We start from the raw sequence: 15,316 nt of genomic DNA, 5'->3' as shown, positions 1-15,316 counted from the left end.
GGGGCCAAAAGGGGCTTCAATATGTACAAAGGGGGCTGTGCTAATCTGAGGGAACTCTGCCATACCGTGCTGTTTACTGGCCACAAGCCTAATAAATGCATCATTTGTTATAGCTGCCCTTTGAAATTTCAGATTAGTTCACTAGCCATTTAATATGAGAGGTGGTGGGAGATAGAAAAGAAGAAGAAACTCCTCATTGCTTCCACTAAACAAACGAACTTGCTACTAAAACTCTGATAGAAAAACCTACATAAACTATTTTTCTTGAAACAAAAAGTATCAAAGGGAAGGAGAGGCATAACAGCCCAAAATTAAACTTCACACCCTGTCTAGAATTCATGTTGATGCCTCTTAATTTTGACTAATTCAAGAAATAAAATTTTGTTTAAATAAATTATATTCCTAATTACTTAAAATGTCCTCCTTTTGAACCTTTGATACTTCATATAAATAAGGACAATTAATGAAAAAATTGATACAAATCACAAATCAGAGTAAATCCATGGAGAAGTCATAAAAGCATCTCTGACTATATTTTTATTTCTTTTTCATTAATATTAGCTTTTTTTGGGTGACTTTTCAAAAAAGATAAAATATAATCAACTTACCGGGTATACTTAAGTACATAAAACAAAATAATAAACACTGTTTTAGAAAGTAGATTTAATGTAAACAAAAGTTTTAAGGTCAAACAACTAAATCATTAGCAATGTTAGTAAACCATGCATATCCAAAAGCCATTTTTTCTGTGCTGTAAAGCAGCTGAGAAATTACAAAGACATCTTAGTTGTTTTAAAACACTTTTGAAAAAAACAATTAAAAAGATCTTTCTTTTAGAAGACAGTGAAATGCAATCCAAGCCTTTTGATTAGGAAATATTTAAAGAAATGTGCAATGGTCTAGTAAGCCTGCTCCCTACACAGTATGCATCTGTCCATTATACTACTGCAGATAGCATGTACATTTTCTAAATAACTAGATTAAAAAACCAATTTTTTATTCACGTATCTCAAGGTCTTGAAAAAAGAAAATGTCTTAAAGACAGATGCATGTCAGTAGGTCAAGGGTCACTGGCAATAGGTTTAAACAGTATTAGAATGAAATTAACCTCAGATAGCTTCCATGAGGCTCTAAGTAGAGGTCTGTTTACATGCAGTCAAAGGAAGTGTTAAGAGAGGAGACCACAGGGAGTGCTGATTTAACAGATGCTGCAGATCACTCAGGATGGGAAAGGAGGTGCTGGGGAAAGACAGGTCATGCAGAAGGGAAGTACCATGAAGGGGAAGCCAGAGTAGGATAGGAGTGAGAGACACAGACTCACTCTGTCTGCGGTGCGGTGGAACAGTCCGTGGGATCCCCTGGAAGGAGCCCTGCCAAGGAGAGAAGGAGGGAGCAGAATACCCACCCTGTGCAGAGAGAGATGGGGTAGGGAGGTATAATAAAAAAGGGAACCGAAACATAGAGAAACCAACGTCATACTGTTTTATTTTTAAATAACACAGAGCAATAGTGTTAACAGGCAGATTTCATTTTTTAAAATTATAGGCAACTCGCATTATTAAAACTATAGCATAATCCAAACCTAGGTTTTTTCCATATATTTTAAAGATTATTTTCCTTTATTGTTTGTAGTTAAGTACAGGAAACAATATATTATTTTTGGTATACATTGCATTCATTATCATATATCTCTTTTTAAAATAGCATATTCCAGTCTTTCGCAGAAAAGAAAGGAATTTAAAGGAGGAGATAGAATTTAGGTGTTAAACACAAAAAAATTGCAGCAATTTATGAATCAAGCAATACAAAAAATTACCATATAAAATTTTTTATTTCTTTTTAAATAATAGGTTTCAGAGGATTAGCAGGTAAAAATAAAGAACATTAGCTGAAGTTAGCAGAACCAACAAAGTATTAAAAAAGACATAGGATGTTGTGAGAGTAGGTACTATATAAAGAATGTGACATGCAGGCCACAGGTTACAAATGCGTACTCTTTAATTTAAATAACTTGTGGTTTTGTAGCTTTATTTATTTTAATCAGAATTAGAATACATCTGAAATGTCATTTATTTCCATTTCCTCAATTTCCAGATAAAACTGGGTCTTCAAGAAAGTAACTATTCAATGTCACAAGCGGAACCAGATTAGGTCTCATTATCTCCGTGTTCCTATCCTCCTCATGGACTGAAACACATCCATAAATAAAATGACTGAAACACTCTTAAAATATCATCAAGGAAAATGAGCCTGTAAATCATCACCATACACAGTTAAATTTGCAAAAGAAAATATGCATAATTTCAGACCAATTAATCTGACATAGAAATAATGTTCTATTAAAAAATACTAACATAGTTTATCAGTATTTACATATTTCATGAACACTGTTTCAAATAAAAAAAAATTTCCCACCTCTGTATTAACATTCCTTGGCCCAGTTAGGTATAATCAGACACTACTTTAAATTTAAGAGTAATCTAGGAGGAATAAATTCTAGTGTATTTCACCACCATAGGATAACTATAGTTAACAATATTATATAGTTTTAAATAGCTAGAAAGAGGATATTGAATGTTCCCAACACAAAGAAATGATAAATTTTGGAGAATATGGATATGCTAATTACTCTGATCTAATCACATTATATATGTTGAAACATCACTATGTACAATTATTTGTCAATTAAAAAAATAAAACACAATAAAAAGGATTATGAAAAAAATTAAGAATAATTCTATATTGTTCAACATAAAACAGAAACGAAAAAATCTATTTTCTATGCTGAGGGAAAAAACAGCTACAATAAACTAAACAGAATTAATCTTCAGAATATTCTAGTAAATAAAAATCCTATCTTTTGAAATTACTATACTTTCTTCACTAATTTAGCCATGGAAGTTTGCAAAGATAGCTTAGAAAATATTTAATAGTGTGATGACCCCCAAGTGCTCTCTATTACCTGTTTATAAGTCTATTTTGCTATTTGAGAAATGTTTTGGTTCAAAGGCTTTACAGAAAGCAAGTCCTTAACCAAATCCTCCCTATGTTTTACCAAAACCTTCTACCCACTGCACTGGGTAAAGAAACTGTCAGATGAGGACTTCACAGATAGGCTTAAACAAACAGTCACAGAGTCCTTCATGGAAGAATTAAGTTGCCTCTGAGGTCTGTGGCAATAACACTGACCTTGGAGTCAAGGAACCTGTTTTTCCTCCCACAAGCCCTGTAACCATGAGAAAGTCACTAACATCTGAGTTTCGGTTTCCTCATTTGTCAAATGCAAGGGGTAGAGTGGTTCATATCTAAGAACCCTCTTACTTTTAGTTTTTATAATTCAGTTATTCACCTATGTGTCCCTATCTCTACTCCAGTCATTGCCATCCTTTAATTTTATAACTCTATATGGTATTCAAAATAACCAACTTCATGTTAAATTGTCTTTCCTGCTAGATCATTAATTTGTGAAATAATTTAAGTGAAAGTATCTGTCACAGTACCTATAACTTGGCAGGAGTTTTAAAAGATATTAAATGTCCCACCTTTTCTAGCCTAAAACTCCCCAGCACATGCAGCAGATGCTAAATAGATATTTACCAATTTAAACTCAATTAAATTAAATTATTGTGTTTATTTAGAGATAGAGCTATAACATTTGTCAGTCCTGGCCACATATTACCATCACCTAAGAAATTTAGAAAACAAACCAAATGATATCCATCTTCTTCATTTCCTAAAAACCAATAAATCATAATCTCTGGGACAGGCCTGAGCATGAGAAGAAGGGAGAGACAACCTTGTGAAACAAGCACATGAACAGATCTGCCAAGGAGCCATTAGCAGTTTGTCATTTAAGCAGATGCCCAGAAAGACAAAGTATGTTACACACTTGATCTCTGCCACTTAAAATGCCTCCTCCACTTCCCTACCCATAGGTGAAAATCCTATCTGGCCTCTTTAGCCCATTTCAAACCCATTCCCTAAAAGCTTTTACTGTCCCTACCTAAATTAATTATGATCACTCTTGTTTATAAACACCCACAGCTCTTAGCAGATTTTTCTCAGGGAATTTTTCTTCCTCTTTTCATTATTTTGATTTGAATATTTAAAAATTTTTTCTACTAAATATAACCACTCAGAATAGTAGCCTTCTTACTTTTCTTGATGTCAACTATAGCTTCTTATCAAGTGACTTTAAACAGAGTAGAAAAAATATACCCTGATCAACATTTAATAGAACTGAAATTCCAGTTCCAGCACAAGATGGAATAGCCACACTTTCCCTTCTCATGCTGCTAAGTATAGCTCAACATTATACATAAAACACACAACTCTAAACGTGGAAAGAAGGTGGCAGACCAGGTAGGGAACTTGAAACTAAAGGAGAAACATGGCAGAAAGTTCCCTGGGTTTTCTTTTTGCCTATGTATGTTAAACCGGGTGATGGAGAAGCCAACACCTGGAAATGCCAAGGAACACAAACAAAAACCTTCAAGGAAAGCCTGCACCCACTAGCCAAAGAATCAGGAAAGAGGTAGCCTAGTAATGCAGAAAACTTAGACACAGCAACCTGCCTAACACCACAGAAAAACCTGTGGCCCCAGACCTGATTCCCATCAGAAAAGCCAGACTGGGAAGTCTAGGCTTCTACTCTCACCTGGCTGTGACATTATCTTATATAGTTCTTAAAATATGTACAGAAAATATTTAAAACACTTATAAACGGGGGAGGGGTGGGACTTAAAGGGAAATAAGGTTTCTATACTTAGTAGACTATATATAGTTTTATATATGTATGTATAATGTAATGCCTAGAGCAACAACTTAAACATTTATACAAAGAGAAACACACAACACACTATATAAAGATCAAAATGGAATTCTTAAAGGTACAAGTAACACATAGAAAAGCAAGAAAAAGACAACAGAATTAAAGAAGAGAGAAAACAAACATAAAACCAAAGAAATAAAATGGCAGACTTAAGCCCTAACATACCAATAATTACATTAAATATAAAGGAATGAAATGTACCTATTAAACGACAGATTGGTAGAGTAGATCATGATCCAACTATATGCAGGCTACAAGAAATTCATTTTATATATTACAATATAAACACAGGTATTTTAATATAAAAAATGAAAAAGATATACCATGTAAAAAAATCAAAAGAAAGCAGAGGTAGCTATATTAATATCAGATAAAACAGACAGACTTCGGAGCAAAAATAATTCCCAGGTACAGAGAGGGACCTTACAAAATGATAAAAGCGTCAATCTATCAAGAAGACATAGTGATTCCAAGTGTGTATATACCAAACTAAAGACATGTGAAACAAAAACTGAGAAGAGACTACCCAAATACACAATCTCAGTTGGAAAGTTCAACATCCCTCTCTTGACAATTGATAAAGTAACTAGACAAGAAAATCAATAATGATATAAAACTTAAGGACACCATCAACAATCAGAATCTAATCAACATTTACAGAACACTCTATCTAGCCAACATTTACAGAATACTCTATCCAGCCAACATTAGCAGAATACTCTATCCAACCAACAATTACAGAACACTCTATGTAGCCAACAAATACCAAGACAGACAATAGTTTGGGCCACAGAACAAACCACAATAAATAAAAAGAACTGAAATTATACAGAATGTGTTCCCTGACCACAATGGAATAAAATTAAAAAATAGTAACACAAAGAGGAATATTTCCAAACACCTGGATACTAAAAAACATACCCGTAAGTAATCCATGGGTCAAAAAGGAAGTCTCAAAGAAAATTTAAAAACCACACTGAACTGGATGCAAAAGAAAATACATAATATCAAAAGATGTAAGACCCAGATAAAGCAGTGGCTAAAGAGAAAATCTCAAATCAATAAGCTAAAGTCATACCTTAAGAAACTAGAAAAAAAAGAGACTGAAATAAACCGAAAATAATAAAGATAGCAGAAATCCTAAAAATTGAACACAGAAATAAATGGAGGAAATAAAAAAACCAAAACGGTGGCTCTTTGAAAAGAGCAGTAAAATTGACTTAGTCAGAAGACTGACTAAGAAACAGAGAAGACACTAATTACTAAAATGAATGAAATGAATGAGGAATGAAACAAGGGATATCACTACAGATCCTCTAGCCACTAAGATAGTAAAGAGAATCCTATGAACAACTATATAGTCATAAATTTGACAGCTGAGAAAAGGACCAATTCCTCAAAATCATAAACTATCAAAACTCATCTAAGATGAAAGAGATCACCTCAATAGGTCTATAATTATTATCAAAATTGAATTTATAACTTTAAAACTCCCAAAAATGAAATCTCTAAGCTTAGAAAATTTCATTGCAGAATTTTACTAAACATTTAACAAAAATTAACACCAATTCTATGCAAGCTCTTCTAGTAAGTAGAAGAGGAACACCATTTCCCAAATATGAGGCCCAGATTACCTTAATATAAAACCAGACAAAGAAAGTATCCAAAAAGGGAGAGGGAGACTATCCCTCAGAAAATATATGTAAAAATCCTCAACAAAATACTACTGTGTAGAATTCAGCAATATATAAAAAGAATTTTACACCATGAAAAAATGGGGTTGATTTTAGGTTTATTAAGAGTGATTCAGGCCGGGCGCGGTGGCTCACGCCTGTAATCCTAGCTCTCTGGGAGGCCGAGGCGGGCGGATTGCTCGAGGTCAGGAGTTCGAAACTAGCCTGAGCAAGAGCGAGACCCCGTCTCTACTATAAATAGAAAGAAACTAATTGGCCAACTGATATATATATAAAAAATTAGCCGGGCATGGTGGCACATGCCTGTAGTCCCAGCTACTCGGGAGGCTGAGACAGAAGGATCGCTCGAGCCCAGGAGTGTGAGGTTGCTGTGAGCTAGGCTGACGCCACGGCACTCACACTAGCCTGGGCAACAAAGCGAGACTCTGTCTCCAAAAAAAAAAAAAAAAAAAAAAAGAAAGAAAGAAAAAAAAAGAGTGATTCAATATCAGAAAATCTATAAATAGGTTAGAGAATAAAAATCATATGATGACATCAATTGGCATAGCAAAAACATTTAGTAACATCCATTTAGTAACATCTAGTTTGCTAAGGGTTTTTATCATTCATGATAAAAACCCTTAGCAAACTAGGAATAGAGGGGAACGTCCTCAACTTGAAAAAAATCATCCCCAAACATGTATAGCTAATGTTTACTTAATGGTGAAAGATGAATACTTTCCCCATCACATTAGGAACACAGCAAGAATGTCCACACTCAACATCTCAACATTCTTATTCAACATCCTATCTGATGACATAATGCAAAAAAAAAAAAAAAAAAAAAGAAAAGAAAAAAAGGAAGGAAAGAAATAAAAGACACATAGATTAAAAAGTAAGAACATTTTTCCTATTTGCAGATGACATGATGGTCCATAGAAAATCCCAATCTATAGAAAAACTCTCAAAACAAATAAGTTTAGTAACTTTGCATGATAAAACGTCAATATATAAAAATCACTTGTATTTCTAAGTATTAGCAATGAACACAAGGAAACTGGAATTTAACAGACAATATCATTTATAATCACTCAAAAGAAATGAAATATTTAAGAAATCTAAGGAAAGCACATACAGAACTGTTTTTTGAAAACTAGGAAACACTGATTAAAGAAATGAAAAAGATTTAAATTAATGGAGAGAAATACCATATTCATAGATTGGAAGGATCAACATAGTAAAGATTCTGATCCTCCTCAAAATGTTATTTAGGTATAACACAATTCCTATCCAAATCCCAGCAGGATTTTTTTTTAAGATCTAGAAAAGTTTATTATATCTTTTGTGGAAAGCAAAAGAACTAGACTATCTAAACAATTTGGAAAAAGAATAAAGTGGGAGGAATTATTCTACCTAATTTAAGACTCACTATATAGCTACAACAATCAAGACAGTGTGGTATTATTGATGGAAGGGGTGGACACACAGATCAATGGACAGAACAGAGAAACCAGGAAGAGCTATACAAGTACAATCTCTAACTTACAATGGTTTGACTTACAATTTTTCAACTTTACAATGGTGTGAAAGTAATAAGCATTTAATAGAAACCATCTCTCAATAGGTGAGTGGTTAAATAAATTGTGGTACATCCACATCACAGAATATTATTCAACAATTAAAAGGAATGAACTACTGAAACTACTGGAATGGATGATCTCCAAGGTATTATGCTAGTTAAAAAAAAGTCAGGCTCAAAAGGATCCATGCCCTTCTGTACACGCCCCACCCTCCTGCTCCACATCAGCATTTGTCACCTCTGGCCTGGACCATTGCAATCACTTCGCTACTGGCCTCTTCACTGCCACTTTTGACTCAGAACCTCTATTCTCCAAATCAACCTTTCTAAAGTCACACCACTCTCCTACTTAAAACTCTCTAAAATCCCTCCACTACCCTGTGTGGTCTGTTTTTCACCTACTTCTTCACCTTGAACCATTCATACATGCTACGATATCTATTATATAAAATTCTCAAAATAACAAAATTATAAGGATGTAGAACAGATTAGTGGTTGCCAGGGACTAGGAATGGCGGAAGAAGGAGGGAGTGGTTATGACTATAAAGGGGCACCATATAAGGGAAAACTCTGTGGTGGTGCAATAATTCTGTATCTTAAATATGCTAATCTTTACTACACAAATAATAAAATCACATAGAAACACACACACACAAACATGCATGCTAATGTCAGTTTCCTGGTTTTGATATTATACTATAATTATATAAAATGTAACCATCGTGAGAAACTGGTTGAAGGACACAAGGGATCTCTCTGTACTATTTTTGCAACTTCTTATGGATCTTTTCTAATTATAGCAGCAGTCCCCAACCTTTTTGACACCAGGGACCAGTTTCATGGAAGGCAATTTTTCCATGGACCAGGGGGTGGAGGTGGGGTGGGGAGTGGGGTTCAGGATGTTGTCAAGCACATTACTTTACTATACACTTTATCTCTATTATTATTACATTGTAATATATAATGAAATAATTATACAACTCTGTGTAATGCAGAATTAGTGGGAGCCCTGAGCTTGTTTTCCTGCAACTAGACGATCCCATCTTGGGGTGATACAAGACAGTGACTGATCTGACAGCAGGAGGAGCTCAGGCGGTAACAGGAACCATGGGCAGTGGCTGTAAATACAGATGAAGCTTCACTCGCTTGCCTGGTTCCTAATAGGCCATGGACTGGTACTGGTCCACAGCCTGGGGATTGGGGACTGCAGAATTACAGTACAAGCAAACTTTGCTTCTTTCAATGGATACATTAAACAAAGTTTGAAAATGCCTTGTATAGTTCTGGTATTTGGTAATGGAGGATACAGATTTAGATAATCATAAATTTATAACCAATAAACCACTCAATTGCTATAATATCTGCAGTTAATTTGTTCCTAGCCTTAATAAGCAATTCTATTTTTTCAGTTATTGGTTTCAGGTATATCCATAAAAGTCACAGCACTGTTGTTTTTTAAAAAAAATACAAGACATGCGTAATAGAATTCTTGGTGTGTTGTCATAAATTCTGCATGCCATGCAATGTCTCAGCACTACAGGTGGCTCTTGTCAATACTCAGCTCATTGAAACAAAGGCTGTATTCAATGGCTAAAGTCTAATATTGACCAAATATTGAACAGTTCTAAAATAATTTTATGACCAGATCATATTTCTTATGTAAACACCATTGTATATGTATTTTTCACTTGATTAAAATACTTCTACTGGCATTTTAAAATATAAGTAATAATGAACATAAACAAAAGAACCTGGCAAGGAAATAAGCCCTTTAAGTCCTTTTGGGGATATATCTGTATCCATAGACCCATATTTTCATAGATACATAGATGAATAAAAATGCAACAAGAACAGAGAAAAAAAAGGTACACCTAAATTTACAATCAGGATATTTTTCCCAAGTAAAAATTAATCAATAATCCTGCCCACTTCCAAATTGGGAAAGCATATGGTCCAAATGAAAATGGATTTAGAAGAGATTATTAATTAGACAAATCTTTTGCCTACACTATTCTTTTTAGTTATTAGCATTCCATCCCATCCCTCAGGCAAGGGGAAAAAAAAAACAAAAACAGCAAGATTCTTTGCTAGTAAATTATGATTGCCAGGAACAGAACACCTCCTCCTTTGGAAATTATAAACATTTGATACAGTTTTTCTGATATGTCTTATGACAGCTTTCTGATTTTACCTTTCCTATTTCATAAATAATTATGATAGGAATATACTTTACTCAGTAAATTTGAGGCATGAAAACTTAATTCCAAGCACAAAGGATTGCTGATAATGCTGACTATACTCCAGTTGTTGAATTTTTATAAATCATATATGCATATCTATTACATATTCTAAAACCTGGATTAATTTTTGATTCGGGACTAGAAACTAAATCCAACAGAGTATTTTGAAATGTATATAAAATCATCTTTCCTTGGCTCTTTGCTATATATGATAGAATGAGTTCTTAAAATGTAAGAGAAAACTAATATTAGATAAAATCGTACACATTCTGAATTTAACTGGTAGGTACCTTTTCATACTGATATAATAGTCTGTTTATTCCTACACTCAATTTCAAAGTAATTCAGATCAGGTCATTACATGACAGGCCAGGTCAATCCTTTGGGTCCATCCTATTGTCTCTACCTGAGATTTAAAGAATAAATAATAAGGGATTTGAAGGTATGAATATAGAAAGGTTTTTTCCTAGTATTTTGGCTTCTCTAGCTAATATAAGATGTTCAAGCAAATGTTCTATAAAGGGTATACATCATGAAATTCTAGAATTTAGTTAATGTGCAAAATAACTATTCATATCTTTAAACACTAATGTTAAATGTTTTAAAATCAATATTGAAAATACACAAAAATAATATTTATTCAAAAAGACGATGCTATTTTTAAGACTATGCTTGTATATGGATCAGTAAAGTTGTATTATCTTTTAAAATAATTTTATAAGTTTGTATGTTTAAAACAAATCTTGATTTCTCACATAACCACCATCCTCCAGAGCAGTATTCCTACTCTCTTCAACTACTTTTGTTTGAATGATTTAGCACCTTCCACAGTATTGGGGGTTTTTTGTGTGTGTTATCCATTTCACCTTCTATCTGGGTATTTTTTTTTCTCAGATGAGAGAAAAAGAGTTGCTCACTTTCTTTTGGCGGTATCATCTTCTGCTCCTACAGCTCATTCTTAATTCTTTCCCTCTTATTTCCCCCCACCTAAGTCTGAACTCCATCTCTCTTATTTCTTTTGAAAATTGCCTTCACTGACTTACCCTGTACTTAACTGCCCCAGTGGCTTTCCCATATCCATCTAAGTATACATAATTAGCTCCACAGCTGCTTTGTCCAAGATGGTATCTACTAGCCATTTAGCTATTTACATTTAAATTAATCACAAATCAAATTAAAAATTCTCTTCCTCAGTCACACTAGCCACATTTTCAAATGCTCAACAGTTGCATGTAATAGTGTCTACTGCACTGGACAGCACAGAAGGTTGTATGGGACAGCGTAGCTCTAAGGTAGCCTTTCATCCTCAATCAGGTCTACTGATTTCAGTTTTACTGTGGCTGCTTTCTCCTCATAATGTAGGACTAAGGGTAGTTCACCCCACTACATTACTCCTTTCCTAAGAAGAGGATCTCCCCCTTTATTCCAACAGGTAAGAAGTGCTTCCTATTGGTCCTCAATGCTGAAAACACTGTTTTTGGACACATAAAAATGTCCTGTAATATGGCTATAGCATGTCTTAGGCAGCTCCCTATAGCAGTAGAAACCTTTGTCTTACCCTAAATGAACACCACCCAGCAGGTGACTAACTATTGCCCTTTGCTGAGTTAAATCTCACAAGTAACACCCACACCCAACCCAAATTGAAATAGTTTTGATCTTTACCAGTACACCTCTGACACCAAAAGTACCTATAGTAAGAAAGCCAAATGTTAGTACAGGCAGAGAGACACTCTCCAAATTCTGAGGATAAAAATATATAATCAATATACAAAGCTTAGCTTGGATATTAATATATACAGAAAATAGCATAATAAAAACAATGTTTCTTAAGCCAGGAGGAAGAAAGTCAGAATTTTTAAGGTAAAAAAACACCACATAATAGGAATGGTCATAGCAAAAATAGTTGGCAGCAGCCTCCTAGTACCACCTGAAATAACAGTGTGATGGAGGCCCTTCTGGTCACGGAGGACTTTTTTGTATTTTTTTCTTTTATGGAGGGAAACATCACTGGCTTTTAGAATCTAATGACATCAAACACTTGAATCATAAAACCTAATACCATGGCCACCAAGCCACTTTTAGTCATACTTAGTTGGTGGCAGTATAAACCTGTATAAACCTTTCAGAAAAAGAACTGTGTTAATGTATTTCCAGAGCCTTGCAAAGGACCATTCAGTAAGGGAATTCATTCTTAATTGATTACAGGCAATTCAGTCTTTCAGTTTGGGTTTTGCAAAAAAATCAAACCAAATAGTAATAGTAGCAATTACCACCACCACTACCTAGGCAGGTTAAAATACAAAATATTAATAATTCCACTTCAATAGAGATGATAGATCTCTGCACACACCCGTATACATACATTACAAAAAAAGGCTGGAGGCCAGGCGCGGTAACTCACGCCTGTAATCCTAGCACTCTGGGAGGCCAAGGCGGGCGGATCGCTCGAGGTCAGGAGTTGGAAACCAACCTGAGCAAGAGCGAGACCCCGTCTCTACTATAAATAGAAAGAAATTAATTGGCCAACTAATATATAGAGAGAAAAATTAGCCGGGCATGGTGGTGCATGTCTGTAGTCCCAACTACTCGGGAGGCTGAGGCAGGAGGATCACTTGAGCCCAGGAGTTTGAGGTTGCTGTGAGCTAGGCTGATACCATGGCACTCACTCTAGCCTGGGCAACAAAGTGAGACTCTGTTTCAAAAAAAAAAAAAAAAAAAAAAAGGCCAGAAGATCATATATGAAATAACAATGGTTGTCAGTAGTTAGTGTGATTTGAGTAATTTAAATTTTCCTTAAATTTAAATATTGATTCTATAGCAAATAGATTTGCTATAGAAATAGCAAATCTTGCTATAGAAATAACAAATCTAAAAATAGATTTGCTATACAATGAATATATTGTTACCTCTCTATAAAAAGGGACACATCGAGGAAAAAGCCATTTCAGAGTGTTTCTCTTTTAAGCATATATTTTTAGGCTCCGTTTCATTTATGAAGTATCCTTAGTTTTCTACTTTTTTTCATTCCTTTAAGAAGAGGTGTTGAATTTTATCATTCTTTCTATTGAGAAAATTATTTATGTAAATTATGGATTTATGTAATTTACTAAGTCGATAGATTTCTTCAATATTGCATTGAATCTAATTTGGCTGTGGAGGATTTTTTTTTTTTTTTTTTTTTACATTCTTACTAAAACTATGGATATATTCAACTATGGACACTTTCAACCATATTTTCCTCCTAGGAATTTTAAATACAAGTATGTTTCTATGGATTACCACAATGGCCTGCTGAGACCTCTACCACACAGTACAAACCGGGAACCTGTTTTTTTCTCTCAGGGAAGTAAGTTCTTATCATGATCTCTAACTGAGATCAAGCCTCTGTCCTGCCTACCTACAGTTGTGACCCTTTTCTCTATATTCCCTCCAGCCACCTTACCTCTTGTAGCCATTCAAAAGGGAGGCAACTAAGACACTACCTATAAGTTTGAAAACATGTCTTCTCTGCAAGACTACTGTATACCAGTTGTGTAAGTACTTGCACAAATTACTTCTTAGTCTAAGCTTCTTCATGTGCAGGAAAAGAGTGAGACTGACACCATTTAGGTCAAATGGAGGTTTCTGTAAACATTTTGAGGGCTGGGACTCCATCTTCTTCACATTTACATTTCCACATTAAGACAGTGCCTGGCATGGAGTATGCACATGAATATCTGCTGAATGAGTAAGTGAATATCTGCTTTTCTTTCTTTCCTCTGTTCTAATAATTTGGATCTTCCACTTATTTCCTGCTGGTTCTCTACATCAAATGATTCTCTACATCAAAGATCTTATTTGTAGACATTAGGTGATACCAAAATCCCTTTGGACAAATCTATGAAGAAAATTTACATTGGGCTCGATACATTCAAATTTCCATTGCTCTGCTGCTGTTGGTAGCCAACCACTATCCTTCCTCTGGCAGGTTCTGACTGAAGTGTTTAATTATTTTTTTCATATTTCTTTCCACCTCCTAAATGGCTGCCAACAAGTTCTATAGACAGTAATCCACTTCCTCCACCATTCTTTCCCACTGTGGCCAAATTTCTTCCTTCATGTCTAGGAAATGTTCAGAGGAAATTTTGCCTTACATTTGCCTCACAAATCTGAGGTGAATTCTATTACATAACCTTCAACTGATTGAGACAATATCAAGAGGACATTTGGATTTCCTAAAATATTTATAAGAAATGGTGAAGAACAAGACTCAGATTATAACTTTCAACCTTCTCAAAAGCTTAGGCAGATCAAAAGATTTTTTATTTACACTCAGTGTAGAGATATTTAATATAACATGCTTTAATTCTCCAAATTACTGCCTAACAAACTAAACGTTGCCAAACAAGAATCACACTGCATCTCTACATCCCATCAGTAAAATCTTGTTTAAGTATGTTGGGTTCCTGCTAAAAAAATAACATTTAGAGTAAAGTGTAACTTTTTTAAAGAGTAAAAGAAAATCATTGCAATTTTGGTAAATGGTTTCCAAAATCATGTATTTCAAATAAATCCCATTAAATCCAAAGAACAGAAAAAAATCAGAAAAAGCTCAGTATTTAATACATAATAATTGTTATTTAACTAGGTAAATATGAAACTTTTTAACTAAATAAATACAACTCCATAAACCTACTTTTCCAGTAATTCTTAGATTAAAATTTTGAATTCTACCTTAAAATGAACTTTATCAGTGTTCCGGCTGAAATCATATATTATGGCCTAATTGTATGTTCCACTTCTTTGCCTTTACTTGTACTATTAACACCTTTTGCCAAAGATATCTTCCTATTTTAATCTGAAAAACCGCCCAGCCTCCAAGATGCCTCAGTGTGCTTTTGGGGGAGAGAACCTTGTCAGAAGTCCTAAGTTTTAGTAATAGCTCAGACATTTATTAATTATGGAACCTTTAATATTCCATTTAATGCCCCTTGATTTTCTTAGCTATAAA

The 15,316-nt window shown here is 34.3% G+C and overlaps 1 protein-coding gene across 10 annotated transcripts in view; it reads right to left on the bottom strand.

The window, feature by feature from the left end:
* Positions 1-15,316, bottom strand: part of CCSER2 (coiled-coil serine rich protein 2) — a 174,370-nt gene that overhangs the window by 16,777 nt on the left and 142,277 nt on the right. For 2 of the 10 annotated variants that reach the window (XM_012764696.3, XM_012764695.2), the window contains exon 10: positions 1,322-1,406. The exons of 7 other annotated variants lie outside the window; for them this stretch is intronic. In XM_012764696.3, the coding sequence (XP_012620150.2) occupies positions 1,322-1,406 (85 nt within the window). Of the gene's footprint in view, positions 1-1,273; positions 1,407-15,316 lie in introns of all 10 variants that reach the window. One more of the 10 variants, XM_012764694.3, reaches the window with a different exon arrangement.

This window comes from Microcebus murinus, chromosome 14, assembly GCF_040939455.1.
Source record: "Microcebus murinus isolate Inina chromosome 14, M.murinus_Inina_mat1.0, whole genome shotgun sequence".
In the NCBI taxonomy this organism is placed as follows: domain Eukaryota; kingdom Metazoa; phylum Chordata; class Mammalia; order Primates; family Cheirogaleidae; genus Microcebus; species Microcebus murinus.
This window is presented reverse-complemented; position numbering and strand designations above follow the sequence as displayed.